General features: G+C 57.5%; 1 protein-coding gene across 3 annotated transcripts in view; it reads left to right on the plus strand.

Moving 5' to 3' along the window:
- The window catches only part of Tspan9 (tetraspanin 9), a 144,538-nt gene that overhangs the window by 32,789 nt on the left and 84,508 nt on the right, over positions 1 to 27,241 (plus strand). Inside the window, exons 1-2 of one of the 3 annotated variants that reach the window (XM_045139680.1) lie at positions 17,404 to 17,423; positions 18,537 to 18,616. In XM_045139680.1, the coding sequence (XP_044995615.1) occupies positions 18,554 to 18,616 (63 nt within the window). In that variant the 5' untranslated portion in view covers positions 17,404 to 17,423; positions 18,537 to 18,553. Of the gene's footprint in view, positions 1 to 17,403; positions 17,424 to 18,277; positions 18,617 to 27,241 lie in introns of those variants that run through there. The other 2 variants (XM_045139679.1, XM_004668694.2) reach the window with 2 other exon arrangements.

The following is a 27,241-nucleotide window of genomic DNA, read 5'->3' on the forward strand; positions in this document are numbered from 1 at the left end:
GTGTATGCACTCATAAGTGTGCAGGGTCATGTGTGTTCGCATGTACATGTGCATATGTTCCTATGTGTGCAGGTGCATGCGTGTGTTCATATGTGGACAGGCACACGTGTGTATGCGTGCAGGTGCACGTGTATATTCATATGTGCACAGGTGCGTGTGTGTCCACACGTGTGTAGGCACATGCGTGTGTGTGTCTGTGTGTGCAGGTGCACATGGAGGCCAGTTGAGTTATTCTCGATTGCTCTTGACCTCGGTTACTGAGGCGGGCTGTCACATGAACCGAGAGTCTCATCTACAGCGAGTCTAGCTAACAAGCGCGTTCTAGGGTTCCTGCCTCCTCCTCCTGAGCCCTGGGATTCCAGGCAGGCCACATGGCCACTCAGCATTGACATGGCCGCTGCAAAGCTGAACTGCAGCCTCATGGCCACACACCAAGCACTTTACTGACTGACCATCAGCCCAGACCCTTACCCCTGCGTTTCTGTAGGGTTTGGCTTTATGATGCATTTAGACACAATCAGCACATCTTTGATACGCGTGGTGTACACACAGCCTTCGCAGCCTCCAGGGGGAGTGGGAAGGGACCCTGTGCATAAGCCAATGTCTGGTACACAGGATTCACCCCTGAGGTTGTGTTTTTTTGTTGTCTTTAGTGGTCAGGACTTAAAGACGGATATTGTGCTAGCTTTCTCTTTGTTGGACTTTTTGAGGGCTGGCAGGGTGAGACAAGAGATCCTTTTGCTGTGGAAACTGGGGGTGGGGGGTCACATTCTGCCATGGAATCCAGCCATGCCCAGGGCAGCTCTTGACTCCCTTTCCCCATGGTGCGTGGGTTGAAGGGCGTGGACTGGGGATTTCCTGTCCCTGTGGAGAAGGGCTGACGTTAGAGGGTGGCCAGGCCTGTGGGTGCTCCCCAGGTCAGACTGCTTAGTGAGCCAGCTTCCCTACCTCCTACCCAGGCCTCCAGCCTGCCGTGTCTACGTGCTACTGCTGGGCCCGCGGAGCTTAAAATAGCAGCATGAGCTGGCCACCTAGCATGTGGGGAGCCCGCCTGAGGCATGATGGGGCACTTGCCTGGGGCTGGGCCCCTGCTGGCCCTAACCACCGCCGTAGAGAACATTCACTGGCGTTTCGTCTCAGCCCACAGTGAAGGATGGGGGATTGAAGTGGTTGGGGGTTCACGTGGCTGGCACCGAGAGAAAGGGTTTTGACTTCCCTAGACTTTTCTTTTTTCTTTTTTGGTCTTTTGAGGTAGGGTCTCACTCTAGCTCAGGCTGACCTGGGATTCCCTGTGTAGTAGTCTCAGGGTGGCCTCGAACTCACAGCGACCCTCCTACCTCTGCCTTCCAAGTGCTGGGATTAAAAGCATGCGCCATGCCCGGCCTAGACTTCTGTTTTTTTTTAGAGAGAGAGAATGGGCACGCCAGGGCCTTCAGCCACCGTGAACAAACTCCAGGTGCATGTGACCCCCTGTGTGCATGTGCGACATTGCATGCTTGCGACGCTGTGCATCTGGCTCTGTGGGACCTGGAGATTCAAATGTGAGTTCTTAGGCTTCGCAGGCAAATGCCTTAACCGCTGAGCCATCTCTCCAGCCCTTCCCTAGACTGCATAAGTGAATGTGTCAATCCCAGCCTCCGGCCTCACCCTGCAGAGCTACAGGCCTTCACACTTGGTGTCCTGGTTCTGTCCTGTCGGGTCTTCTGTCTAACCCTTTGTGCTGTGAAATGTTAGGGCCCCAGATGAACAGGGGAAGTGCAGTGCAGAGTTGGGGTACAGAGGAGACCTTGTCAGGTCGCAGGCAGGGCCAGGGCTCCTTGGTCCCCGCTGGGCAGGCACTAGCTTGGGGGGCGTCTGGGTTCTCAGCTGCCTCCCCTGTAGAAGTCAAGAGGGCACCTGAGGGGCTGGAGAGATGGCTTAGCAGTTAAGCACTTGCCTGTGAAGCCTAAGGACCCCGGTTTGAGGCTCAATTCCCCAGGACCCACATTAGCCAGATGCACAAGGGGGCGCATGCGTTTGGAGTTCATTTGCAGTGGCTGGAGGCCCTGGTGCGCCCATTCTCCCTCTCTCTCTCTCTATCTGCCTCTTTCTCTTTGTCTGTCGCTCTTAAATAAATAAATAAATAAATAAATAAATAAATAAATAAATAAATAAAAGAGGGCACCTGAGGGGTTCAGCAGAGACCACCTTTGGGCCTGCAGCCTCCACTCACTCATTCGGCAGGTATAGACTGAGCGCCTCCTGGGGAAAGCTCCGTTCTCAGCCGGGAGAACACAGAGGTGATCCGTGCCTTCCTCAAGCTCCTTTGTAGTGGGCGGAGACGCCTTAGAAATCTCATGGTAAAAGCGTCAGTTCCATTGTGTTTTGGGGACAGGGACAGTGGGAGATGCGGAACAGGGTTGGGGGGTCGAGTGCTGAGGAAGCCCGGCTTTCGGGAAAGCCACGGGGAGGTCCTCTGGAGAAGGGGACATTCGAGTGAAGGGTAAGGGGGGGAGAGACTTGGCGGTACTGAGATCTGGGGAAGAACGTTCCGGAAAAAACGGGCCCAATGACTAAGGTGAAGGTTCTCAAAAGAGCCGGCTAGAAGGCCGGTGTGGCTGGAGCAGAGCGCGTGTGCTGTACAAATTCTTGTCACCATTTCGTCTGTCACCCTGCTGCGAGCAGTGGGAAACGTGAGTGAGGTCGCGGTGCCGTGGGTGACATTTGTAGCCTTCCCCCGGCAGGCCACTGCGAAGAGTCCCCAAGAGACCGGGGGAGCTGTCCCCCCTGTCTCCCTGTGACTTATCCCGCCTCCATTTCTGGTTTCTGGATCCATCCCCACCGGGGGGGCTTTTGCTGCTGAGGAAGAGGGCCGTGGCTGGCGCTGGGCTCACCTTCCGTGCCCTGGCATTTCTTTTGGGCAGAGAGGCGGGGCGTTGCCACAGCCTCCTCGCTCTGCCGCTCGAGAGCCAGTAGCTAGAGAAGTCGCCGGCTGGAGTTAAACTGTGGGTAGTTCGAAGTGGGTCTTGGTGGGAGCGATTACGCCCCGGCCATTGGCAAGCACTGTGGATCAGGGCTGGCCCCCAGAGAGCTGGCTGGCAAACACACGCCAGCCCCACTGCTGTTTTAACTCTGGTTTGCCCTGCTGTGGTTTCAGCGGGCATGGGGTCTCTTTGCTTTCATTTGGCAAAGCACCTGTGTTCATAGTGCGTGAAGCCCAAAAGAGCGCACAGGGGCACTGGACAGAAGCGGGGTGAAGGTGGGACCAAGCAACCACAGACACGGCCTGCCCCAAGGGGTTGCAGTGCAGAAATGCAGTGACTGGCCTTGCTGGGCCATGAGAGCGGATGGTCTCTCTTTCTCCCTTCTTCCCTTTCACTTCTCTCTGTGTGCAGGGTAGGTACATGCCAACTGGTACACAGAAGCAGAGACTCACTCTGATCTCTGATAAAGCCGCGAAAGTGTAGGAAAAGGTCGGTTTTGGAAACCAGGAGGCATCGGCTCTACTCGCTACCCTAGATAAGCCCTCTCCTCTCTCTGGAGTTTTGTTTCTCATTTATAACTTGGGACACATTCCCTGCATATCTTGCCAGAGGTGTGGTAAGGATCAGATGTGATGGGAATTATGAAAGCCCCCTGCAAAAAGCTGAACCGCTCCCACAGGGCACTCCTGTGCCCATGGTGTCCTGGCACCCAGGAGCCCCCTCCCCAGCCTTCCTGTCAGGACGCTGCGCAAGCCCGGCTGGAGCTCAGCCTTCCCCAAGAAGCCTTCCCAGGTGGGTGTCTGAGCAAGGCCCCCGGGCTGGATGTCTGAGCCCCTCTGTGGTTTCTGGAGATGGCTGGATCTGGTGGGTGACCCCAGAGGCCTTTAGAAGGGAAGGCAAGGGGTGAGGGCTCATCACAGTGCATGCCAGCCAACCAGACACTGGGCAGTATCGGGCATGTCAGAATGGTTGTGCATGTGTGGTGAAGGGGGTTGGCCAAGGTGCTGGGGACTCTGCCTTGTGGGAGAGGTTCCGTTAATTTTTTCCCTTTCAGGTTTTCTTGTGTGTGTGTGTGTGTGTGTGTGTGCGTGCACGCAGGCATCCAGGCCGTGCATGATGAGGTCCTCACGTGCTGCCTTGTTTGGAGGCAGGTTTCTCATTATTATTATTATTATTTTGAGGTAGGGTCTCACTCTAGCCCAGCCTGACCTGAAATTCACTGTAGTCCTTGGCTGGCCCTGAACTCACAGTGATCCTCCTGCCTCTGCCTCTTGAGTGCTAGGATTCAAGGTGTGCGCCACCACACCCAACTAAGGTTTCTCATTTTTAAAAAATTGTTGTTGTTTTTAAATTTTTTAAATTATTTATTTATTTATTTGAGAGAGACAGACACATACGGGGGGGGGAGAGAGGGAGGGAGGGAGGGAGGGAGGGAGAGGGAGAGGGAGACAGAGAGAGAGAGAGAGAGAGAGAGAGAGAGAGAGAGAGAGAGGGAGAGAATGGGCACGCCAGGGCCACCAGCCACTGCATAAGAACTCCAGACGCATGCGCCCCCTTGTGCATCTGGCTGACGTAAGTCCTGGGGAATTGATCCAAGGTCCTTTGGCTTTGCAGGCCAACACGCCTTAACCACTAAGCCATCCCTCCAGCCTGGTTTCTCATTCTTTTTTTTTTTTCGAGGTAGGGTCTCACTCTCTAGTCCAGGTGATCTGGAATTCACTACGTAGTCTCAGGGTGGCCTTGAACTCATGGCGATCCTCCCACCTCTGCCTCCCGAGTGCTGGGATTAAAGGCGTGTGCCACCACGCCCGTCTCCGGTTTCTCATTCCTCATCTCTGAGTTTGCCAGACTACCTGGTGTGCCAGCTTTTGGGACATTTTCCTGTCCTTGCCTCTCATCTCGCCCTCTGGGCTGGCATTACAGAAGCCTTCCATGGCCTTTTCCTGTGAGGTCTGGGGATTTGAACTCAGGTACTTAAGCCGGTGCAGCAAGCATCTTGCCCACCGAGCTGTCTCCCCAGGCCTCCTTTCAGGTTAAAATGTGCGCCAAGGACTTCCTCCCACGAGGAGTTTCTCCTAGTCTTACAGATGAAGAAAAGACACCTATGACGAGGGAGGCAGTGTGTCTGAGCTCTTCCTTGGGACATGGGTGATGGCGAGTGAATAAGCAGGGAACTCAGTAGATCGGGGACAATTCCAAGGAGAGAGCTTATGACGGGTACGTGTGGGCGTCTGCCCCCAGGGTGGCATGTGCACCACTTGCATTCTGGGCGTGTGTTGAGGAAGCGTGGGCTGCTGGACCATGGCTGGACAGGTCAAGTACAACTGGATGACAATAGGAATGGATTTCCGTTGGAGCCACCTGAGAGAGGCTTTGGAAACTTGATAGAACGGCTGGAGGTTTGGTAGCCCAGGCAACTGCTAAAAGGATGAGGATGAGATTTGTGACCGCTTTCAACTCAAGTAGCTGGAGGTGAGGAAAGATGCCAGGTTATGGGGTGAACTGGGTACTTTTTATTTATTTATTTATTTAGAGAGAATTGAAGCACCAGGGCCTCAGCCACTACAATCAAACTCCAGACACTTGCGCCACCTCGTGGGTACATGCGACCTTGCGCTTGTCTCACCTTTTCTGCTAACATAGGATCTGGAGAGTTGAACATGGGTCCTCCTTAGGCTTCGCAGACAAGCGCTTTAACCACTAAGCCATCTCTCCAGCATGGACTTAAAAAAAATTGTTTTTATTTATTTGAGAAAAGAGAGAGAGAGAGAGAGGGGGGCGGAGGGGGAGAAAATGGGCACGCCAGGGCTTCCAGCCACTGCTAATGAACTCCAAATGCATGCACCACCTTGTGCGTCTGGCTTACGTGGGTCCTGGGGAATTGAACCTGGGTCCTTTGGCTTTGCAGGCAAGTGCCTTAAGTGCTAAGCCATCTCTCTAGCCCTCCAGGCTGAAGTTCTAATGGACCTTTAAGTTGGGAGTTCTTTGAATGATGTGGACCAACCTGTAATTACTCCTTTTCTTTGTTCCTCAGTGATCCACTGAGGTTCAGAGACTCCAAGTAACTTACGTGCTATGAAGTTTGTCAACTGTCACACATCCATCAGGGAGGCCCACCCTTCTGGGCACTGTCTGTCAGCAAAGGTGGCATATGTGTGGCTTCTTCCTGATGGCTTCTAAGCAGGATGGACATCCAGGCACTTTTCTACCTCCTCCTCCCCCTCCTCTTCTTTTAGAGAGGGGGGGGGGGGAATTGGCATGCCTGGACCTCAGTCAGTGCACTCAAACCCCAGCTGCTTGCGCCACCTAGTGGGCATGTGCGACTTTGTGCCTGCCTCACCTTTGAGTGTCTGGCTCACGTGGGATCTGGTTCTCTACCTTCCTAACTGTGGAGAACTGCCGAGAGCTCCCTGGGGTGCCTGCAGGCTCATTAGAGGGAGACGGGGAAGGAGGGTCCCAGCCGCATGGCTAGCTTGGCAGGCACATTGGATGCTGGGTCACAGAGCACTGTCCCAGCCGGCAAGCCTGCGTCCTCCATGGAGCGGTTTAGGAATTTTGGATTCTCTGGGTCAGTAAATTTCCGCTGGTGCGTGGCAATAGACCTCGAGCTTCATCACACTCCCCTGCGTCAGGCACTCTGCCTTATCTCCTCTTCCCGAGCCACCTGCCCTCCTGATAAGTACTGCTAACAAATGCACTCTCTCTCCTCGGCTTCCTGGGGCTGAATGGCCCAGTGTGGGCCCATGTGGGGCTGCAGGTCCATCTGTCCTGCACAATTCCTCCTGCACCAGGGCCTTCTAGGGATCCAGCTGAGGGAGGCTGATTGTCTTGCCTGGGGGCTTTTCTTTATCTGTGGCGCTGGCCCGCCCCAGCCTGATGGAAGGAGGTGCTCAGTGTGGGGTGTTCCGTCTCCGCGCTGGAGCTGGGTTTTCTAAAGAGCTCTTCTCATCTGGTTCCAGCCCCCACAACCTACCTTATGTCCTCACTGTGCAAGCGGGGGCTTCAGGACATCTAGTGCTGGGCAGGAACTGGGCACTGGGGACACAGTGCAGGGAGGGTATGTGGGGGAGGAGCAGGGAAGCGAAGGCATCATGGCAGGTTGAACTCAGGGTGTCACAGGGGCTCACGGGAGACTCCAAGGAAAAGGCCAAGGCCATGCTGCTGTCACTGCACCGTCAGGATCAGGACGAGGGGTGTCAGTGCTGATGTCACTGCAGTGTCAGGATCAGGACGAGGGGTGTCAGCGCTGATGTCACTGCAGTGTCAGGATCAGGACGAGGGGTGTCAGCGCTGATGTCACTGCAGTGTCAGGATGAGGACGAGGGGTGTCAGCGCTGATGTCACTGTAGTGTCAGGATGAGGACGAGGGGTGTCAGCGCTGATGTCACTGCAGTGTCAGGATGAGGACGAGGGGTGTCAGCGCTGATGTCACTGCAGTGTCAGGATCAGGACGAGGCGTGTCAGCACTGATGTCACTGCAGCATCAGGATGAGGACGAGGGGTGTCAGTGCTGATGTCACTGCAGCATCAGGATCAGGACGAGGGGTGTCAGCGCTGCCGTCACTGCAATGTCAGGATCAGGACGAGGGGTGTCGGCGCTGATGTCACTGCAGTGTCAGGATGAGGACGAGGGGTGTCGGCGCTGATGTCACTGCAGCGTCAGGATGAGGACGAGGGGTGTCGGCGCTGATGTCACTGCAGCGTCAGGATCAGGACGAGGGGTGTCAGCGCTGATGTCACTGCAGTGTCAGGATCAGGACGAGGGGTGTCAGTGCTGATGTCACTGCAGTGTCAGGATCAGGACGAGGGGTGTCAGCGCTGATGTCACTGCAGCGTCAGGATGAGGACGAGGGGTGTCAGTGCTGATGTCACTGCAGTGTCAGGATCAGGACGAGGGGTGTCAGCGCTGATGTCACTGCAGTGTCAGGATGAGGACGAGGGGTGTCGGCGCTGATGTCACTGCAGTGTCAGGATGAGGACGAGGGGTGTCGGCGCTGATGTCACTGCAGCGTCAGGACCAGGACGAGGGGTGTCAGCACTGATGTCACTGCAGTGTTAGGATCAGGACGAGGGGTGTCAGCGCTGGCGTCACTGCAGTGTCAGGATGAGGACGAGGGGTGTCAGCGCTGATGTCACTGCAGCGTCAGGATGAGGACGAGGGGTGTCAGCGCTGATGTCACTGCAGCGTCAGGATGAGGACGAGGGGTGTCAGCGCTGATGTCACTGCAGTGTCAGGATCAGGACGAGGGGTGTCAGCGCTGATGTCACTGCAGTGTGAGGATCAGGACGAGGGGTGTCAGCGCTGATGTCACTGCAGCGTCAGGATGAGGACGAGGGGTGTCAGCGCTGATGTCACTGCAGCGTCAGGATCAGGACGAGGGGTGTCAGTGCTGATGTCACTGCAGTATCAGGATCAGGACGAGGGGTGTCAGCGCTGATGTCACTGCAGTGTCAGGATCAGGACGAGGGGTGTCAGCGCTGATGTCACTGCAGTGTGAGGATCAGGACGAGGGGTGTCAGCGCTGATGTCACTGCAGTGTCAGGATCAGGACGAGGGGTGTCAGTGCTGATGTCACTGCAGCGTCAGGATGAGGACGAGGGGTGTCAGCGCTGATGTCACTGCAGTGTCAGGATCAGGACGAGGGGTGTCAGTGCTGATGTCACTGCAGCGTCAGGATCAGGACGAGGGGTGTCAGCGCTGATGTCACTGCAGTGTCAGGATGAGGACGAGGGGTGTCAGCACTGATGTCACTGCAGTGTGAGGATCAGGACGAGGGGTGTCAGTGCTGATGTCACTGCAGTGTCAGGATCAGGATGAGGGGTGTCAGCGCTGATGTCACTGCAGCGTCAGGATCAGGACGAGGGGTGTCAGTGATGATGTCACTGCAGTGTCAGGATGAGGACGAGGGGTGTCAGCGCTGCCGTCACTGTAGCATCAGGATCAGGACGAGGGGTGTCAGCGCTGATGTCACTGCAGTGTCAGGATCAGGACGAGGGGTGTCAGCACTGATGTCACTGCAGTGTCAGGATCAGGACGAGGGGTGTCAGCGCTGATGTCACTGCAATGTCAGGATGAAGACGAGGGGTGTCAGCGCTGATGTCACTGCAGCGTCAGGATCAGGACGAGGGGTGTCAGCGCTGATGTCACTGCAGCGTCAGGATCAGGACGAGGGGTGTCAGTGCTGATGTCACTGCAGCGTCAGGATGAGGACGAGGGGTGTCAGTGCTGATGTCACTGCAGTGTCAGGATCAGGACGAGGGGTGTCAGTGCTGATGTCACTGCAGCGTCAGGATCAGGACGAGGGGTGTCAGCGCTGATGTCACTGCAGTGTCAGGATCAGGACGAGGGGTGTCAGTGCTGATGTCACTGCAGCGTCAGGATGAGGACGAGGGGTGTCGACGCTGCCGTCACTGCAGCGTCAGGATCAGGACGAGGGGTGTCAGCGCTGGCGTCACTGCAGTGTCAGGATCAGGACGAGGGGTGCCAGCACTGATGTCACTGCAGTGTCAGGATCAGGACGAGGGGTGTCAGCGCTGATGTCACTGCAGCGTCAGGATCAGGACGAGGGGTGTCAGCGCTGATGTCACTGCAGCGTCAGGATCAGGACGAGGGGTGTCAGCGCTGCCGTCACTGCAGTGTCAGGATCAGGATGAGGGGTGTCAGTGCTTATGTCACTGCAGTGTCAGGATGAGGACGAGGGGTGTCAGCGCTGATGTCACTGCAGTGTCAGGATGAGGACGAGGGGTGTCAGCGCTGTTGTCACTGCAGCGTCAGGATGAGGACGAGGGGTGTCAGCACTGATGTCACTGCAGCGTCAGGATGAGGACGAGGGGTGTCAGCACTGATGTCACTGCAGTGTGAGGATCAGGACGAGGGGTGTCAGTGCTGATGTCACTGCAGCGTCAGGATCAGGACGAGGGGTGTCAGCGCTGATGTCACTGCAGCGTCAGGATGAGGACGAGGGGTGTCAGCACTGATGTCACTGCAGTGTGAGGATCAGGACGAGGGGTGTCAGTGCTGATGTCACTGCAGTGTCAGGATCAGGATGAGGGGTGTCAGCGCTGATGTCACTGCAGCGTCAGGATCAGGACGAGGGGTGTCAGTGATGATGTCACTGCAGTGTCAGGATGAGGACGAGGGGTGTCAGCGCTGCCGTCACTGTAGCATCAGGATCAGGACGAGGGGTGTCAGCGCTGATGTCACTGCAGTGTCAGGATCAGGACGAGGGGTGTCAGCACTGATGTCACTGCAGTGTGAGGATCAGGACGAGGGGTGTCAGTGCTGATGTCACTGCAGTGTCAGGATCAGGACGAGGGTGTCAGCGCTGATGTCACTGCAGTGTCAGGATCAGGACGAGGGGTGTCAGCGCTGATGTCACTGCAATGTCAGGATGAAGACGAGGGGTGTCAGCGCTGATGTCACTGCAGCGTCAGGATCAGGACGAGGGGTGTCAGCGCTGATGTCACTGCAGCGTCAGGATCAGGACGAGGGGTGTCAGTGCTGATGTCACTGCAGCGTCAGGATGAGGACGAGGGGTGTCAGTGCTGATGTCACTGCAGTGTCAGGATCAGGACGAGGGGTGTCAGTGCTGATGTCACTGCAGCGTCAGGATCAGGACGAGGGGTGTCAGCGCTGATGTCACTGCAGTGTCAGGATCAGGACGAGGGGTGTCAGTGCTGATGTCACTGCAGCGTCAGGATGAGGACGAGGGGTGTCGACGCTGCCGTCACTGCAGCGTCAGGATCAGGACGAGGGGTGTCAGCGCTGGCGTCACTGCAGTGTCAGGATCAGGACGAGGGGTGTCAGCGCTGGCGTCACTGCAGTGTCAGGATCAGGACGAGGGGTGCCAGCACTGATGTCACTGCAGTGTCAGGATCAGGACGAGGGGTGTCCGCGCTGATGTCACTGCAGCGTCAGGATCAGGACGAGGGGTGTCAGCGCTGATGTCACTGCAGCGTCAGGATCAGGACGAGGGGTGTCAGCGCTGCCGTCACTGCAGTGTCAGGATCAGGACGAGGGGTGTCAGTGCTTATGTCACTGCAGTGTCAGGATGAGGACGAGGGGTGTCAGCGCTGATGTCACTGCAGCGTCAGGATCAGGACGAGGGGTGTCAGCGCTGATGTCACTGCAGTGTCAGGATGAGGACGAGGGGTGTCGGCGCTGTTGTCACTGCAGCGTCAGGATGAGGACGAGGGGTGTCGGCGCTGATGTCACTGCAGTGTCAGGATGAGGACGAGGGGTGTCAGCACTGATGTCACTGCAGTGTCAGGATCAGGACGAGGGGTGTCAGTGCTGTTGTCACTGCAGTGTCAGGATGAGGACGAGGGGTGTCAGCACTGATGTCACTGCAGCGTCAGGATGAGGACGAGGGGTGTCAGCACTGATGTCACTGCAGCGTGAGGATCAGGACGAGGGGTGTCAGTGCTGATGTCACTGCAGCGTCAGGATGAGGACGAGGGGTGTCAGCGCTGCCGTCACTGCAGCGTCTGGATGAGGACGAGGGGTGTCAGCACTGATGTCACTGCAGTGTGAGGATCGGGACGAGGGGTGTCAGCGCTGATGTCACTGCAGTGTCAGGATCAGGATGAGGGGTGTCAGCGCTGATGTCACTGCAGTGTCAGGATCAGGATGAGGGGTGTCAGTGCTGATGTCACTGCAGCGTCAGGATGAGGATGAGGGGTGTCAGCGCTGATGTCACTGCAGTGTCAGGATCAGGATGAGGGGTGTCAGTGCTGATGTCACTGCAGCGTCAGGATGAGGATGAGGGGTGTCAGCGCTGATGTCACTGCAGTGTCAGGATCAGGATGAGGGGTGTCAGTGCTGATGTCACTGCAGCGTCAGGATCAGGACGAGGGGTGTCAGTGCTGATGTCACTGCAATGTCAGGATGAGGACGAGGGGTGTCAGCGCTGATGTCACTGCAGTGTCAGGATCAGGACGAGGGGTGTCAGTGCTGATGTCACTGCAGTGTCAGGATGAGGACGAGGGGTGTCAGTGCTGATGTCACTGCAGTGTCAGGATGAGGACGAGGGGTGTCAGCACTGATGTCACTGCAGTGTCAGGATGAGGACGAGGGGTGTCAGCGCTGATGTCACTGCAGTGTCAGGATGAGGACGAGGGGTGTTAGCGCTGATGTCACTGCAGTGTCAGGATCAGGACGAGGGGTGTCAGCGCTGATGTCACTGCAGTGTCAGGATCAGGACGAGGGGTGTCAGCGCTGATGTCACTGCAGCGTCAGGATCAGGACGAGGGGTGTCAGCGCTGATGTCACTGCAGTGTCAGGATCAGGACGAGGGGTGTCAGCGCTGATGTCACTGCAGTGTCAGGATCAGGACGAGGGGTGTCAGCGCTGATGTCACTGCAGTGTCAGGATCAGGACGAGGGGTGTCAGCGCTGATGTCACTGCAGTGTCAGGATCAGGACGAGGGGTGTCAGTGCTGATGTCACTGCAGCGTCAGGATGAGGACGAGGGGTGTCAGTGCTGATGTCACTGCAGCGTCAGGATCAGGACGAGGGGTGTCAGCGCTGATGTCACTGCAGCGTCAGGATCAGGACGAGGGGTGTCATCGCTGCTGTCACTGCAGAGTCAGGATCAGGACGAGGGGTGTCAGCGCTGCTGTCACTGCAGCGTCAGGATGAGGACGAGGGGTGTCAGCGCTGATGTCACTGCAGTGTCAGGATGAGGACGAGGGGTGTCAGCGCTGATGTCACTGCAGCGTCAGGATCAGGACGAGGGGTGTCAGCGCTGATGTCACTGCAGCGTCAGGATCAGGACGAGGGGTGTCAGCGCTGCCGTCACTGCAGCGTCAGGATCAGGACGAGGGGTGTCAGTGCTGATGTGACTGCAGTGTCAGGATCAGGACGAGGGGTGTCAGCGCTGATGTCACAGCAAAGTCAGGATCAGGATGAGGGGTGTCAGTGCTGATGTCACAGCAGAGTCAGGATCAGGACGAGGGGTGTCAGCGCTGATGTCACTGCAGAGTCAGGATCAGGACGAGGGGTGTCAGTGCTGATGACACTGCAGTGTCAGGATGAGGACGAGGGGTGTCAGTTTTGATGTCACTGCAGTGTCAGGATCAGGACGAGGGTGTCAGTGCTGCCATCACTGCAGCGTCAGGATGAGGACGAGGGGTGTCAGCGCTGATGTCTCTGCAGTGTCAGGATCAAGACGAGGCGTGTCAGTGCTGATGTCACTGCAGCGTCAGGATCAGGACGATGGGTGTCAGCGCTGATGTCACTGCAGTGTCAGGATCAGGACGAGGGGTGTCAGCGCTGATGTCACTGCAGCGTCAGTATCAGGACGAGGGGTGTCAGCGCTGATGTCACTGCAGCGTCAGGACCAGGATGAGGGGTGTCAGCGCTGATGTCACTGCAGCGTCAGGACCAGGATGAGGGGTGTCAGCGCTGATGTCACTGCAGCGTCAGGATCAGGACGAGGGGTGTCAGCGCTGCCGTCACTGCAGTGTCTGGATCAGGACAACCTCACTGTATAGTCTTGAAATCACAATTCCGCCTCAGCCTCCTGGCTGCTGGTCCAGGTGTGTCCACTGCACCTGGCTTCCTTTAGTGTTTGTTTCCTCTCCATCCTGTTTACTGTCGTCGTTGCCCTCCTTTCTGAATCACACTCAAGGTGTTTCCGTGGCAAGTAGGAGAGTGGCCCTGGCCGGTTGTCCCTGCCCAGTGCGTCTTCATTCAGACGTCTGGAAGGTGGCCCCTGCTGTCCCACGCCCCATGCTCAGCAGTTAAGGCAGTCCCTTGCAGCCCGAGGGGATCTGCAGCGTCCAGCCCGAGGTAACTCCCTTCCTAGGTCTCAGCACAGCCCGCCTGCTCCTTTGCACAGCAAGCATCACTTCGGTCGCCCCTAAACTGTGGTCCCATAGTTGAGACCGCCTCATTTGGGGTACGAGATGCCACATGAGCTGCACACAGTGTCACACACAGGAAGAGTCCCACAGGTCAGAAGGGAATCTAGGCTGGTCATTGGCTCTGATTGCACAGGGTGTGAGAGAGAGAGAGAGACTGAAGACCTAGGGTGTCTCACCCCGAGCCCGGGGAGTTCAGGGAGAGGCACAGACCGCTTGGCATTTGCTCGGAAGCCCACATCACAGCCGCCAGTCATTAGCGATGCTGGGTGTTGATTTCATGCATTCGCTTTTCTTCCATTCCCCTGAGAATTCTGTAACGTGTTTCTCCCTCCCTCCCTCCCTGTGTCTCTCTCTCTCTGTCTTTGGTGGGGAAAGTGAATCAGGCCCTCCTTGTTTGCATCTAGAGAACCCCGAAGGGCAGCCTGGGCCTTTCTCTCTCAGGGGCCTGCTGAGCAGAGGAGGACTGGGAAGGAGGTGGGGTCTGGCTTTCTCACACCAGCTGTGCCAGCGGCTTGCTCCTTCTGTCCCCAGTCTCAGGAACTGAGGTAGCCACCACAACGGGCCTTTCTCCCTGTCTCTTCTCCCCGCTGCTGCCAGGTTGGCCTTTCAAGGACTCCACTGTGGTCATAAGTCTTGGCTACCCAGGAAGCTGTACCTTCCAAAGGGACACAGGCCTGTCCCCCACTGCTTCTGAGTGTACCTCACACAAGCGCCCCCATCACCCCGACTTCAGAGCACCACACAGTTCCTCGCCGGCCTCTCACAGACCCTTGTGTGGCACTCTGCTGGGGGCTTCCTCGGGTGTTTGGAGTGGGGACGGAAGGCTCGATGTGAGCTGCTCTGGGGTCCACAGCCCCTCCTGGTGTCTTCCTGGGCCTTGCTCAGGAGCCTGTCCCCAGTGCCTGGTCTGCCTCCGTCTGTGATCGTAAAGGCTGCTATAGTTACCCTCACGTTGCCGGGACAAAGCACGTGACTGGAAGCAGCAGATGGGGGGAAAGGGCTCTTATTTTGGCTTATAGTCTCCCGAGGAAGCGCCGTGATGGCAAAGGGAAGTACGTCCCGAGCGGACGCTGGGCACTGTGGTCTTGCCATAGCAGCTGCGTGAGCATGAGCTGAGCCCTAGCAAGGACGAGCTGGCTGTGACACCCCAGAGTCTGTCCCCAGGAACACACCTCCTCCAGCAAGGCTTCGCCTCCCAGACTGCCATCAGCCGAGTACCAGGCATTCAGAACGCCTGAGTTTATGAGGGATGTCAGATTCAAACCCCCACGGGTGATGTGAGGGAGGGGTGTGTGTGTTCTGGGCCCCCCCTTGGCCTTTGCTGAGTAGCCACCCACAGTCTCCAGCTAGCTCGGGTTCCTCCTACGCATTAAGATTCTGTTAGACTGGAAGATCCCTGCAGGTAGGAAGTATGCAGAGCTTAGGTGCTGCATGCACATGAGAAAGCATACCGTTTCCTTCTCTGTAAAATGAGACAGCAACGATAACCACACTTACCTTGTGCCGTCAGCACGACAATTGAGTTCCTTGAGGGCGGCTCGGTCCGTGGAATATGAGAGCAGTTGCTCTTATTATCCCGACAGCGACAACATTAGATGACCTGGTGGGACTTTCCTGACAAACGTGACCAGGAAGGAGCAGAATTGTGACAGTACACACAGCCTCCCGTTGACGATCAGATACAAAGGCAGCACAGTCCAGTGTTCGGACTCGCGCAGCCAGGGGCCAGAGACAGCAGCCTCAGTAGAGGCCAACACTGGAGAACCTTTGGTGACACTCCATCCCCTCGGGGCAGAACGGCACCTTCGCATGTTCAGAGCTCACCCTGTCCTGACCTCACTGCTGCTAGCTCACTTCACGCTCACAACGCCTCCAGGGGCTTCTGACCTCCTCACTGACAGGAGGGAGTGGGTCCCAGGCATACAAGCTGCCTTACCCTTGAGCTGGCAAAGAGCAGGCCTCTGACCCCGGCCAGCTGGCTCGCGCTGTGTCCCATCAGTCATGCTGTGAGAAGGAAGTGGCAGCCAGGAGCCCTGGAGCCACCAGGTGAGGCTGAAGAGGACAGAGGGTGCTGGCCATTCGGGTCAAGTGGCTTGGTGCTCCCTCGGGAGCCATCTAGACTGCTGCACCTTCACCTGCAGACGGCATCCCAGGACCGCTGTGCCTCACAGGAGAGGGTCTTGAAGCCACACTTCCCGGGTTCCCCACTGGGTTGGGAAGGGGCTCAGAAGAGAGGAGGCACCACAGGTTTCTTTAACGAAGTCGGGGTGCATCAGGAGCTCAGGGCTGTCCCTCTGGTGTGGTGGCCAGTGACGATGCAGTCTCCCTCAGAGCTGCTGCCCATCCCCTACAGCTGTGACCAGCTGTGCCCATCTGCTCCTTCGTGGTGATGGATGACCTGTACCAAGTAAATTGTGGTGCCTGGAGGGTGGGTGGCAGCGCATCTCCCATGTCTCTTGGATGCCCACTCCCCAGGGGAGAGTGCCCAGAGCAGAGGGTGGAGGCATCTGGGTAGACCCTCACCCTCACCTCCTGGGTAGGTCATGGATTCTTCCATCTGGCCACGCCTCTGACACACCTTCCTCTGAGCCGATCTTAGAAGCTGGCATTACAGAACTTGGTAAAACTTAGCTCTGGGCACTGGGCCCTCTAGCTAAGCCATAGGGATGGCGGCAGTGGCAGTGTGAATGTAGATCCAAACGTCTAGATTCAGGAATTTTACTAAACTCGAACTTGCAGGTTCAGCTCCTAGCAGGCCGATTTCTGGGGCTGTTCTTCGTGGGGAGGCCCTGAATTCCAGCCCAAGGGGTGCTGAGCCTGAGCTCTGGGCGGATCCCTGCTGCTGTGGTTTTCTGGGGCTGTTTGGTTGTTCCTCTCTGCTTGGGTGGGTGGCAGTAAGCATCTTCCTGTGCCATTGACGAACCCCCCCCCCCCATCTGTAAGCTTGAAATAAATCCCTTCCTCCCATAAACTCTGTCTGGTTTGGGTGTTCATGCCGGCAACGTAAAGCTGTCTACAACGGTGGCATAAAAGAGAGACTCGATCTTTGCCCCAACCCCGTCTTGTTAATGTTCACCATCTGCAAACTGTGGTGACCCCCTGGTCGTTCGTCAATGCAGACTTCTGCGCAGCCTAAGGGAGGCAGGGAGGCTGTCATTGTCGGAGGGTTTTTTTTTTTTTTTTTTTTTTAACAAGAGGATGTAGTGGCAGGCACCCTGTTTTCTCCCACCTGTCCCCTTTCATGCACTCTGGCGGTTCCAAGGACCCAGACCGCGTCCACTAACACTCCCGCTTCGCCTCGCTGTTGGCGCAGGCAGTGCGGGCATTTGAGCTACTTGCCCCTGGCATCCCAACCCGAGCCCCAGCCGGTGCGGCGGGCGTCCCACCCGGGAGGAGCGGGAGGAGCGCGGAGGCGGGGGCTCGCGCAGCTGCAGGAGCCTCGCGGAGCCGCGCGCGTGTGTGCGTTTGTGTGCGCGCGCGCGCACGGAGGGGGCCGGGAGGGCGGCGCGGCCCGCGGAGGCCCGGGGTGCCTTCCCACCCATCGCGGCCTCTTCTCCACGTGTGCCGAGCGGGGCGCGCGTGTGCGCGCTTGCAGGTACAGTTGGGAGCCCGTGCGCCCCAGGCTGGACCCCGACCCGTGCTCCTCGGGTCGCCGCTGCGCGTCTGGTCCCGCTGCCCAGACCTGTCCTCGGGCTTCCCGGGGGTCCCCGGTGCCTCCAGCCACCCCACCTCTCTCCGCCTTAGCTCGGGCGAGAGGCCATCCCTCTCCTGTGTGGGTTGTGGGGCGATCGCAGCCACCAGCCAGCGGGCCCTTGACATTTAGCTGGCTGGGGCGCACGGGTTTAGGCACACAGCAGAACGCGAATCCCGTTCAAGAGACAGTGTCATTTGGGAGGGGGTGGCTCCCCGCCCCCCGCGGGGCCGGGGAGGCTTCGCATCCATTGGTCGGATGCAAAGCAGGGGGCGGGGCCCAGCGCCGGGGAGGGGGCTCCGGGCGGCTTTCGGAGTCGGGTTGGGATTTCACCGGGAAAGCCCAGCGGCTGCAGCTGCGGCGGATCCCTGGGCACTGCCGGTGGCGGTGCGCGCCGGCCGCTCCGCAAAGTCGCCGGGCAGGAGGAGGCGGAGCGCCCGGCAAGTGCTCGGGCCGGGAGAGGCGAGCGCGCCTCCGGAGCCTGGAGCCCGGGCACCCCTCGGCTCCGCAGCCGGGAGGCGAGCCGCTGCCCCCCACCCCCGTCCCCGGGTCGCCAAGTTCGGCCGGCGAGCGTGCCCAGAGCGGCGCGGTGCCGCAGAGCCCTCCCGGGCCGGCCAGGAGCGAGTCGCCGTCCCGAGTGCGCCCCGGCTCAGAGGGGGCGCGCAGGGCTCCCCCGGCCCGCGCCCACCCGGCGCCCCTCCGTCCCTTGCTGGGAGCGATGCCCCCCGCCCCTCGCGCCCCCCGGGGACGACGCGAGCATGGAGAAGTCGAGTAGCGAGGATTCTTCGATCCACCGGAGTCCATCTTTGGACAGCAAGGACTCGGACTTTGCCAAGCCGTCCACCTCGGGCCGCCCGTTCGGCCGCGGCTTCACGGCCGGCGCTTTCTACGGCACGGCAGGCTCCCGGGGCCCGAGCCGGGCCGAGGCCGGCGGCGTTAAGAGCGACAAGTACAATGCACCGAAGGGCAGCAAATACGTGGTGTTTTATCTGGACCTGTCCTTTGTGTTCCTCCTAGAATTTAAGAAGTGCAACATGGCCAGGGGCTGCCTGTGCTGCCTGAAGTACTTGATGTTCCTCTTCAATTTGATATTCTGGGTAAGTCTTCGCGCTGCTTCCTCTCTCCGCTTTGCACAGTGTGGGGGTACCCTCTTCCTTCACTTTGCTGCATCGCCCCCCACTCCTCAATGGTAAGTGTTTTTGAAAAAAAAGAAATGTACCCGTTCCTTTGCATCTTTGGCTCCAACTCACCTGTCTTTCAAGGAGAGCTGTGTTCTGCTCTTAGGAGGCCAACAAAGTTTGTCATTGGCTCCTCTCTTCCTGTCCCCCCCCCCCCAAGAGAATCCACACCGAAGTGCCCAGGTCCGGGAACCCGCATCGGTGGGTGGGTCAGACGTTTCAAGAGCGGTGCCCTGGCCTTTGGCAGAGGGAGGCGGTTTTCCTGAGTTCCTTCGGTTTGCTCCTAACACACACAACACAGCCTGCAGCCTTGTGGGAGTGGGGTGGAGGTGTGGGGTTCACAGCCCTCTCCCCGCTTTCAGTGACCCCCCCTAGAAAGGGGTAGGGGACGCTCCCAAGTCCCGGTTCCCGAAAGGGAGGGTTGGGGGCAGGCTGCCACCCGGCGACTGGCTGCTGCTTTTGAGGGATTGCTGTGGGCTGGGCACCGGGAACTGCAGGCCGGCCATGTGCTCCGGGTGTCTGGGAGCTGCCGGGACTGGAGGGGAGACAGTCAGCCGTGCCCACCCCCCACCCCCCGCCTCCTCGGCGACTGTGGAGAAAGTCTCTGTGGACGGGGCAACTTGGCTGTGAGATACTGGCGGCTATGCACGTGTAAGAAGGACGAGTTAGGCAAATTGGACGCAAACTTCTTCAGTTCGGTCCCGCATCTTTCATCTCGCTGCCTTCCCCCCAGCAGAGCTCAAGACTCCCCTCCAGATGTTTGGCCCGGCCCCAGGCTCTGCCCGGCCCACTGGCTGGAGACTGTCCGCGGCTGCTGCGCACAGTCCAAGAGCAGCCTGGGGGCCGGAGGAAGGCACTGCCGGTGAAGTTGGGGGGAAGCAGCGGGCCCTGGCGCTCAGCTTTTGTGGAGTGACCCACTTAAGCTGAAGAACTTTTTGGGGGTGTGTACGTGGGAGGGGATGACCTTCTCTGTGCAAAGAAAAGCTCCAGGCTGCAAAAGAAGAGGCCTGTGCCTGGTCTGTTCTTGTTAGCTTTTTGTGTGTGTGTGTGTGACCTTGGGCAACTCACTGGGTCTCTTCCGGACCGGGCTTCCTCTCTAGTCCAGTGGCGTGGGAGCTGTCGCAGTAGTCTGCCTCGGTGTCCCCACGATGCGAGCGGTGACATCCTGGGGGTCAGGGAGGCGTCTGTTTTCCTAGGAGAGTGGGTCCGAGATGTCTTGAATTGGGTTTCTCTAGATGTGTCGGTGGGGCAGACGGGGACGCTGATCATTAAGATGTTACCTGTCATGTGGTTGGGATTTTTATGGAAGCAGATACTTCCAGAACCACTGGAATGTCAGCAAGGACTGTCACCCTCTCGTGGGCCAGTCTGCTCCTCCCATCCCCTTGCCAGTCTGTAGTCAGCCAAGGGCCGGTGTGCATTTCTCCACGCGAGGTTGCCGGGCCCTTGTGCACTGCTTCTGCTTTCTGAGCGCCCCAACCTACTTTTCTGGTCTGCCCCCCCCCTCCCCGGCATGTGTTCAGACCCGGTGGGGACCGATGCTCAGCGCCTCGGCCGGCAACTCCCACTCAGCCCACTGGCTCCTCCCCACTCCCACATCGCCACCTGCTGGTCACAGCTGGCATAACCGCTTGTGGTTTGGGGGTGTCTTTGCAGATCAGCACAGTGCTCTGTGCCCTGCACATACCGTATACGCTTGGATGAGATTGATATGAAGCCGGGCATGGCAGCACATGCCTTTAATCTCCAGCACTTGGGAGGCAGAGGTAGGAAGGAGGATCGCTGTGAGTTCGAGGCCACCCTGACTGAGACTACAGAGTGAATTCCAGGTCAGCCTGGGCCAGAGTGAGACCCTACCTCGCAAAACCAAAGATTGATATGTATGCATGGGTGGCTAGCCCTGTGGATTGCACCATGGTATCATGTGGTAGGGATCCCCAGGTTGAGGTTGAGAAGTTAACCGTCTAAGCATCTTAGCTGTGGGGGTGGGGCAGAGAGACAAGTAACTCTTTTCCCTCTTCTCTAAGCGTCCTCACACAGTTCCTGAGCTAAGCTGTTGAGTGGCTTGTCCTTTTTAGGGGTCTGTAGTGAGAGACCTTGCTGCCTGGCAGTGGTTAGAAGGTGCCTAGGACCCTCATGCCAGGGCAGGGAGTCATTCTATCCCACTTCCCGACTCTCCTAGATACTTAGGATTTTCAGAATTCCCATGATAAACTACAAGCTAAGGGGGCGGGGAAACCAGTGCCAAAGACACATTTCTTTTCTAGTCCTACCTTAGGAGATGCCGAGCTAAGATAAAGGCCCAGAAAAGACAGGACGTTTAGCAAAGGGGCTGCATGCTGCCTGTGCATGTTGGCCAGCATTGGTCGGAAGGTGGGGGTGGGGGCAGGCGGACTGGGATTTGGGATGGTGGGTGGGTCCCTGTGCTCCCCTGGGATAAAGACCCCCGCTGCGGGCAAGTGCTCCTCACCCTGATAGCCAGGAAGGAAGGAACAGAGGAAAGATCTGAATGGGAGGAGAAAACATGGTGGGGTGTGGACAGCGGAGTCCCTAGGATCCCCCCTTCCTCTCCCCCCCCCCCAAGCTGCCCTGCGCACACTGGGTGGGGACGGCGGGGGAGACGGGGAGGGGCGGCACTGAGGGAGGGCCCAGCCCAGCCCACTGACACCGGGAGCAATTGCTGCTGGGAGTTCTTTTAGTCTCATGGCTCAGATCCCCCCCCTTTTTTTTTTTTTTTTTTTTTTTTTTGGTACTGAGGCATTAGAGTTGAACGTGAGACCTCCAATCGATGGAGCTCTCCCCCTAGATCTGGAGCCTACCTGGCAGTCCTCCCGATGCACAGCGCACCCCTCCCCTGCACCCCGGGCCGGAGGGCGGGACGCCGGCTCACACTGCGGCCCCGCGCCGCCGACTTGCGGGGCAGCCGCGGGGTGGAGCTTCCAGGGCGGGGGGGGGGGGGGTCGGCGAAGGCCCGGGTGACGTCACGGGGGCGGGGCGGGAGGCGGAGCCCGGGGGCCGGCGCTCGCTCCGGACTCCGGAGAGGGCAGGTGCCTCCCGGGCTGCTGGGAGCGTGCCCGCTGGTGGGGGGCCAGGGCTGCTCCTGACGCTCCCTTCATCCAGAGGGGCCCCCAGCCCGGCTGCCCGCGCGGTGCACTGTGGGAGCACGGGGCACCCAGGAGGGCAGCATGTCTCGGGCTTGGCACGGATGGCCAACCCCTCTCCTTGGCCCTCGGCGGTCCTGGCCCAGATAGATTCTCTGGCTCCACGGAGGGGCGGATGGTGGCTTCTCGCTGTGCAGCCATAGGAGGCCTGAAGCGGGACAAAAGTATCTCTTGAGTCGTGCCAGGGTTGCCTGGGAGAAAGTTCCAGGTAGATTAAGCTTTTGACTGCGGGAAGGAAGGGAGAGGAGCGGACTAGGCTGTGAGAGGGATTTCTGAATGCCAAGGCTCTGTAACCTCTTCTCTGGCCAGCCCCAGAGAAAGCCAGTTGCTGGAGATGGAGGGCAGGGCAGTGGCTATCAGGGTGAGGAGCACTTGCCCGCAGCAGGGGGAGGGGGGTGTCTTTATCCCAGGGGAGCAACAATGGTTGCTTTTCATACCTGTGAGCAGAGCTGTCCCATCGTTTTAAATAATAGCTTGGCAAAGCAGTGACATCCTGGGCCCATCCTTGTGCATCGTTTCCCCCTAATAAAGGCCAATGAGTGGAGCAGCCAGGGTTCGGTGTGCCTACTAGAGCTGGGGAAAGGTTGGCATGGGGCTGCCACGGGCTGGGTGCTGGGCACAGGCCCTGACTGACCTCCCTGAAGTAGGCTCAGGTCCCTCTCAGCCTGCATGCTCCCTTTGGAGGGGAAGCAGTAGGGCCAGTCCAGGGTGCTCTGGCTATCTTGGTAGCGTGCATGGGTTCCACACTGGCATGGCCATTTTGCAAGTGTCTTTGTGGGTTCCAGACCCAAGGTGAGAGCACAGTGGATGCTGGGCAACCTGGGGTCCTCTGGAGTCTCGGGGTGCTTTCTGGTAGCAAGGGTCCTAGTGAGGTGCTCACGCTGGACCTGTTCTCCTTCACAGAGGGGATTCAGGTGGGCTCATGAGTGAGGACATCTGGTTGTTCCCAGAGCGCCCTGGGGTGAGGGATGCAGGCTGCTTCTGCAGGCCCCAGAGAGAAGCAGCTTTTTAGAAAGGGGTAGAGTGGAGCCTGGCTCTGCTTAGGGCCAGCGTGAGAGGTGGCAAAATGAAGGGTCTGGCAGATACCCCTTGAGACCCCTGGAACATGGCCACGAGACAGAGTCAGCTCTGTGTTCACTTCCTTTCTGAAGCATTAAAAATTAAAGTTCCTTGTCTTAATATCTATTTTTAAATCATGTCAGAGCCAGCCTTGATGTCAATCAAGAGAGGAGGTAAGGATAAGGAGAGGAGAGAAAATCAAGTCCTGGTTAAAATGAGGCAGGCCACTTTCTTCATTTTGAGGAAAGAGGCGTAAGGCCCCACATCCTGGCCCGACCCGGCCTGGCCCAGCTCAGCCGGTGACAGGCCAGCAAACACCAGCAGCCTGTGCCCCGAATAGGCAGGCATGGCACCATGTGCTTGGCTGCCCTTGGCTGAACTTGGCAGCGGGCTCCATGGCCGGGCTTTCTGTAGCTTAGTAGGGTGTTGGGTCCCAGTTGGGTCCATTCACTCATGCCAAAACTATTTGCTGAATGCCCGCTGTGTGCACTGGAGTCTCCAGTTGGTAAGGACAAGGGCCGACTGGGCTCACGGTAGGCAGATCATTTTTCTCAGGCCAGGAAGTCACGGAATCAAGAGGGCATCGTGTCCACCCGGCACTGAGCATTTGAACACAGGGCTGCCAAGGGTGGGGCCCGTGTGGAAGGGGGTTGCCCATTCCCTGGAATTCCACGGTGGTCCTGGGCCCAGTGTCTTGGCTTGGCCTGTCCTTTCTTTCCTCTGCCCCCCACATGACCGCTGTCCTATGTTTCTCTGAAATGTTTCTCCCATCAGAGGAAAGAAGAAAAGAACTTCAGGGTTCCCTCTCTGCCTCTTAGTTTGGAAGAAAAAACCTCATCAGGGGCGCCTGTGGCTTTTCTGTTTTCTTCTGATGAGAGGACAAGTGGATGCCCCGCGGTCAGCGTGTGTGGTGTGCATTTATTGAGCACTTGCTGGAAGCCAGGAATCAAACACACATATAATGACAGCCCTGAGCAGCAGGTGCTTAACAGGCCTAGTAGACAGAGCAGTTCACACTGCCCAGTGGAGACCAGGTGTAGAGACCAGGTGTCAGAGCAGCCGGCACTTGGGTTTTTGGGGGATGAGGTGAAGCTTGGTGATGAGGCGAGGCCAGGGGTCCAGGGGAGGGAATGGGAGCCAGGTGGTGGAGGGTGCCTGGGCGCACTCTTCTGTGGGTCTCCTGGCTTCCCTGGCGGGGAGCACTGTGGCGGGTCTTGCCGCGGTCACTCGGTCGCCAGCCGCTGCGGTGGGTAATCCGGCTTTAGAGCCATGCCCTGCTTTTCCTCCGTGTCCGGCCTCCCCCTTCCTGCTGTGATGTGCCCGCTCGTTTGGTTCCAGTGAGGAAGCTTTGAAGCTGGGCTAAGCCCGTCGGGCAGAGTTAAGTCTTCTGAGCTTTGTCCTTGCTCACATTTGAAAGCTAATCGCTGGCAGAAGTGGTGGGCATGGGGGTGAGGGGATGATCCTGGCAGGGACATTAAACATGGCACGTGGTCAGGCGGGTGAGCGGATCCGCGCCTGGCGAAAGAGCACCAGGTCAAGATCTGCCTCCCGAGCCCCGCGTTCTGTGTGCCCAGTCCTGGGACCGTGAGGGAGACAGGTAATCTCTTCCCACTTGGCCAGTTCCTGGCTTGCTACAGCTGAGGTCTTCATTCCCTTTCTGTGGGGCCCAGCCAGCTTTGTAGGCTTTCAGGAGTGATGAATGGGTGTCCAAGGAGAAGGCAACCCCACTGTACACTTCTGCCTGCGGAGACCCCTGGTATGCCCTAGGAAAGTTAGCTAGAGGGTGCATGCAACCAGCCAGGCAGCTTCCTGCATGGACCAATTCTATAGCTCCTCCATGACCTGCTGAGTACACTCTCTCCAAGACTGAGGCTCGTGTTGGAAAGGTGTCCCCTAACCTGTGGGTGACACTATCCATCCTGCAGGCTGGGGTGAGTCCACGCCAGTCAGTGCCTGTGTTGTGCGTACATCTGTCACCTGGCGCAAAGGGTCCCATGAACAGTAGCTGTGGTCCGTTCCCTGCACTTCCACAGTGAGCCCACTGACCACTCCCCTCAGCTGCCCGCGGATGGAGTACGGGCTTTGGGAGGGACATGGCCCGGAAGCGCTCGGAGCCCTAGAAGGAACCCTGGGGTCTCAAACTGGGGTCTGTTAGGAGCATCTTTCAACCTTAGGGTTGTATGGAGATGTAATGGGGTGCCAGGGGTTCAGGAAAGTCCCAAACCCTAAGTTCCTTTCTAATTTTAATCAAAGAATCGAATAAACTTAGACTGAGAAGGATAACTTTTAAGTTATTATATTTAGTGAGGGAAGTACAGAGCCCAGGAAAAGCACCCACATGGCTAGAGAGCCCACGTGGAGGGCCTGGGAAAACCATGGAGAGAACAAAAGAGAAAGAAAAGAAAGTTCAAAGGACTGCCACATGGGGAGCTGGAGGGCGTCAAGAACCCAGGTGGAGAGTAAGGGTTGGGGGGCTCTCCTCTCTGCCCGGCCCAGCCCAGGGGAAACTCGCCGGCAGCTCAGAGAGCTTGTCCTCTCCTCGCAAACGTATTCTAACCTCACAGTGGCGGGCCCTACCTTCCTGCTGAGCTCACCTGAGGGACAGTTGATTGGTCTGGGCTGGGGGCTGTCTCAAGAAGAGGCTAGCCATGACGCCAGGTGGTTTGTGGAAAAACAGGTCTAGGGTGCCAGGCAAGGGATAAGAAGTCAGATCACCTTTGATTCCTAGCAAGTGACTTCTTACTTTCAGGGGTCACCCTAATTGCCTAAAAGAGCTTTCTGGCTCCTTCTCAGAGAAAATGGTGAAGTGAGATCACCCAAGTACACAGGTACATAGGTTGCTTTCTGTGGCTGAGACAAAATATGTGACCAGAAGCAGTTTACAAAAAGGAAGGTCTTCCTTCCTCCCACTTCTCTCCCCCTCCCCTCCCTCCCTTCCCTTACAGTTTCGAGAGTACGTGTCCATCACAGGCGGGGAAGAGTATGGCAGGAGCAGGCAGCCAGCGTCACATCTTCACATCAGCACAGAGGAAGTAGAGAGCTCATAATTGCCATGTGGGGCTGGGCTGTCATTCCCCTTGCCTTCAGCAATACTCTACCTCCTAAAGCTCCACAGACTTCTCAGACAGTGCCACCAGTTGGGGATTACATATTCAAACACAAGAGTTTATGGAGGACACCTACATTCAGCCCACCATGGGTGGTCTCTGACCCCAGGGCTGGCTGTACCTGCCAGCTGTATCTGGATCATCGCCCTTCAGCAGTGGCTGACCCTGGTTCTTGGTGTACCCAGTGAAGCCAGGACCGATCAGGCCAGCTGGGAAGAAGAAATTCTGGTGGGGCCCATGGGCCCATGTGGAGCCCCAGCAGATGTGAGATTCTGATGGTCGCCTGGCCTAGAACCTGGGCTGACTAGAGACAGAGCACCTGACTCCAGGTGTAGGACACTTTAGCATGGAAACAGTCACTTAAGGGATTCCATATTGTGAACTGAAGACTCCATGTGTCTTACCCTAAGCGAGCCCCTTTTCCCAGTCTCCCCAGAGAGAATCTTTACTCTCAAATTCTGCATGACATACATTCCAGATGGGTAGACATCCTTGCATGTAATTAGTTTTTTATACCTTTTGATAGAATCATTCTGAATATGTATTTTGAAAATTCATCATGAGAGTAGTAATTGTAGCTCAGTGGTAGAGCAATTGTTTAACAAGCACAAGGCTTTGGGTTTGGTTATCTAGCACTACAGAAAAATTAAAAATCCAACATTGTGTTTGTTTCCTTTTTTTCCTGTTTTTTCAAGATAGGGTCTCACTGTAACCCAGGCTGACCTGGAATTCACTATGTAGTCTCAAGGTGGCCTCGAACTCACGGCGATCCTCCTACCTCTGCCTCCCGAGTGCTGGGAGTAAAGGTGTTTGCCACCACGCCCAGCCCCAAGGTTGTGTTTCTTTCTTTCTTTTTTTTTTTTAAAATTTATTTATTTGAGAGCGACAGACACGGAGAGAAAGACAGATAGAGGGAGAGAGAGAGAATGGGCGCGCCAGGGCTTCCAGCCTTTGCAAATGAACTCCAGGCGCGTGCGCCCCCTTGTGCATCTGGCTAACGTGGGACCTGGGGAACCGAGCCTCGAACCGGGGTCCTTAGGCTTCACAGGCAAGCACTTAACCGCTAAGCCATCTCTCCAGCCCAAGGTTGTGTTTCTTGATGTTCCCATGCTGGTAGGTGTGGTCATGGCGCTCCTTCTTTTCATCGCTGAGTCACGTGACTGTTTCTGTCCTTCCCTTGGTGGTGAGCTTCATGTTACTGTGTTCTTCTAGAAGTC

Source organism: Jaculus jaculus, chromosome 23 (assembly GCF_020740685.1).
Source record: "Jaculus jaculus isolate mJacJac1 chromosome 23, mJacJac1.mat.Y.cur, whole genome shotgun sequence".
NCBI classification, from domain to species: domain Eukaryota; kingdom Metazoa; phylum Chordata; class Mammalia; order Rodentia; family Dipodidae; genus Jaculus; species Jaculus jaculus.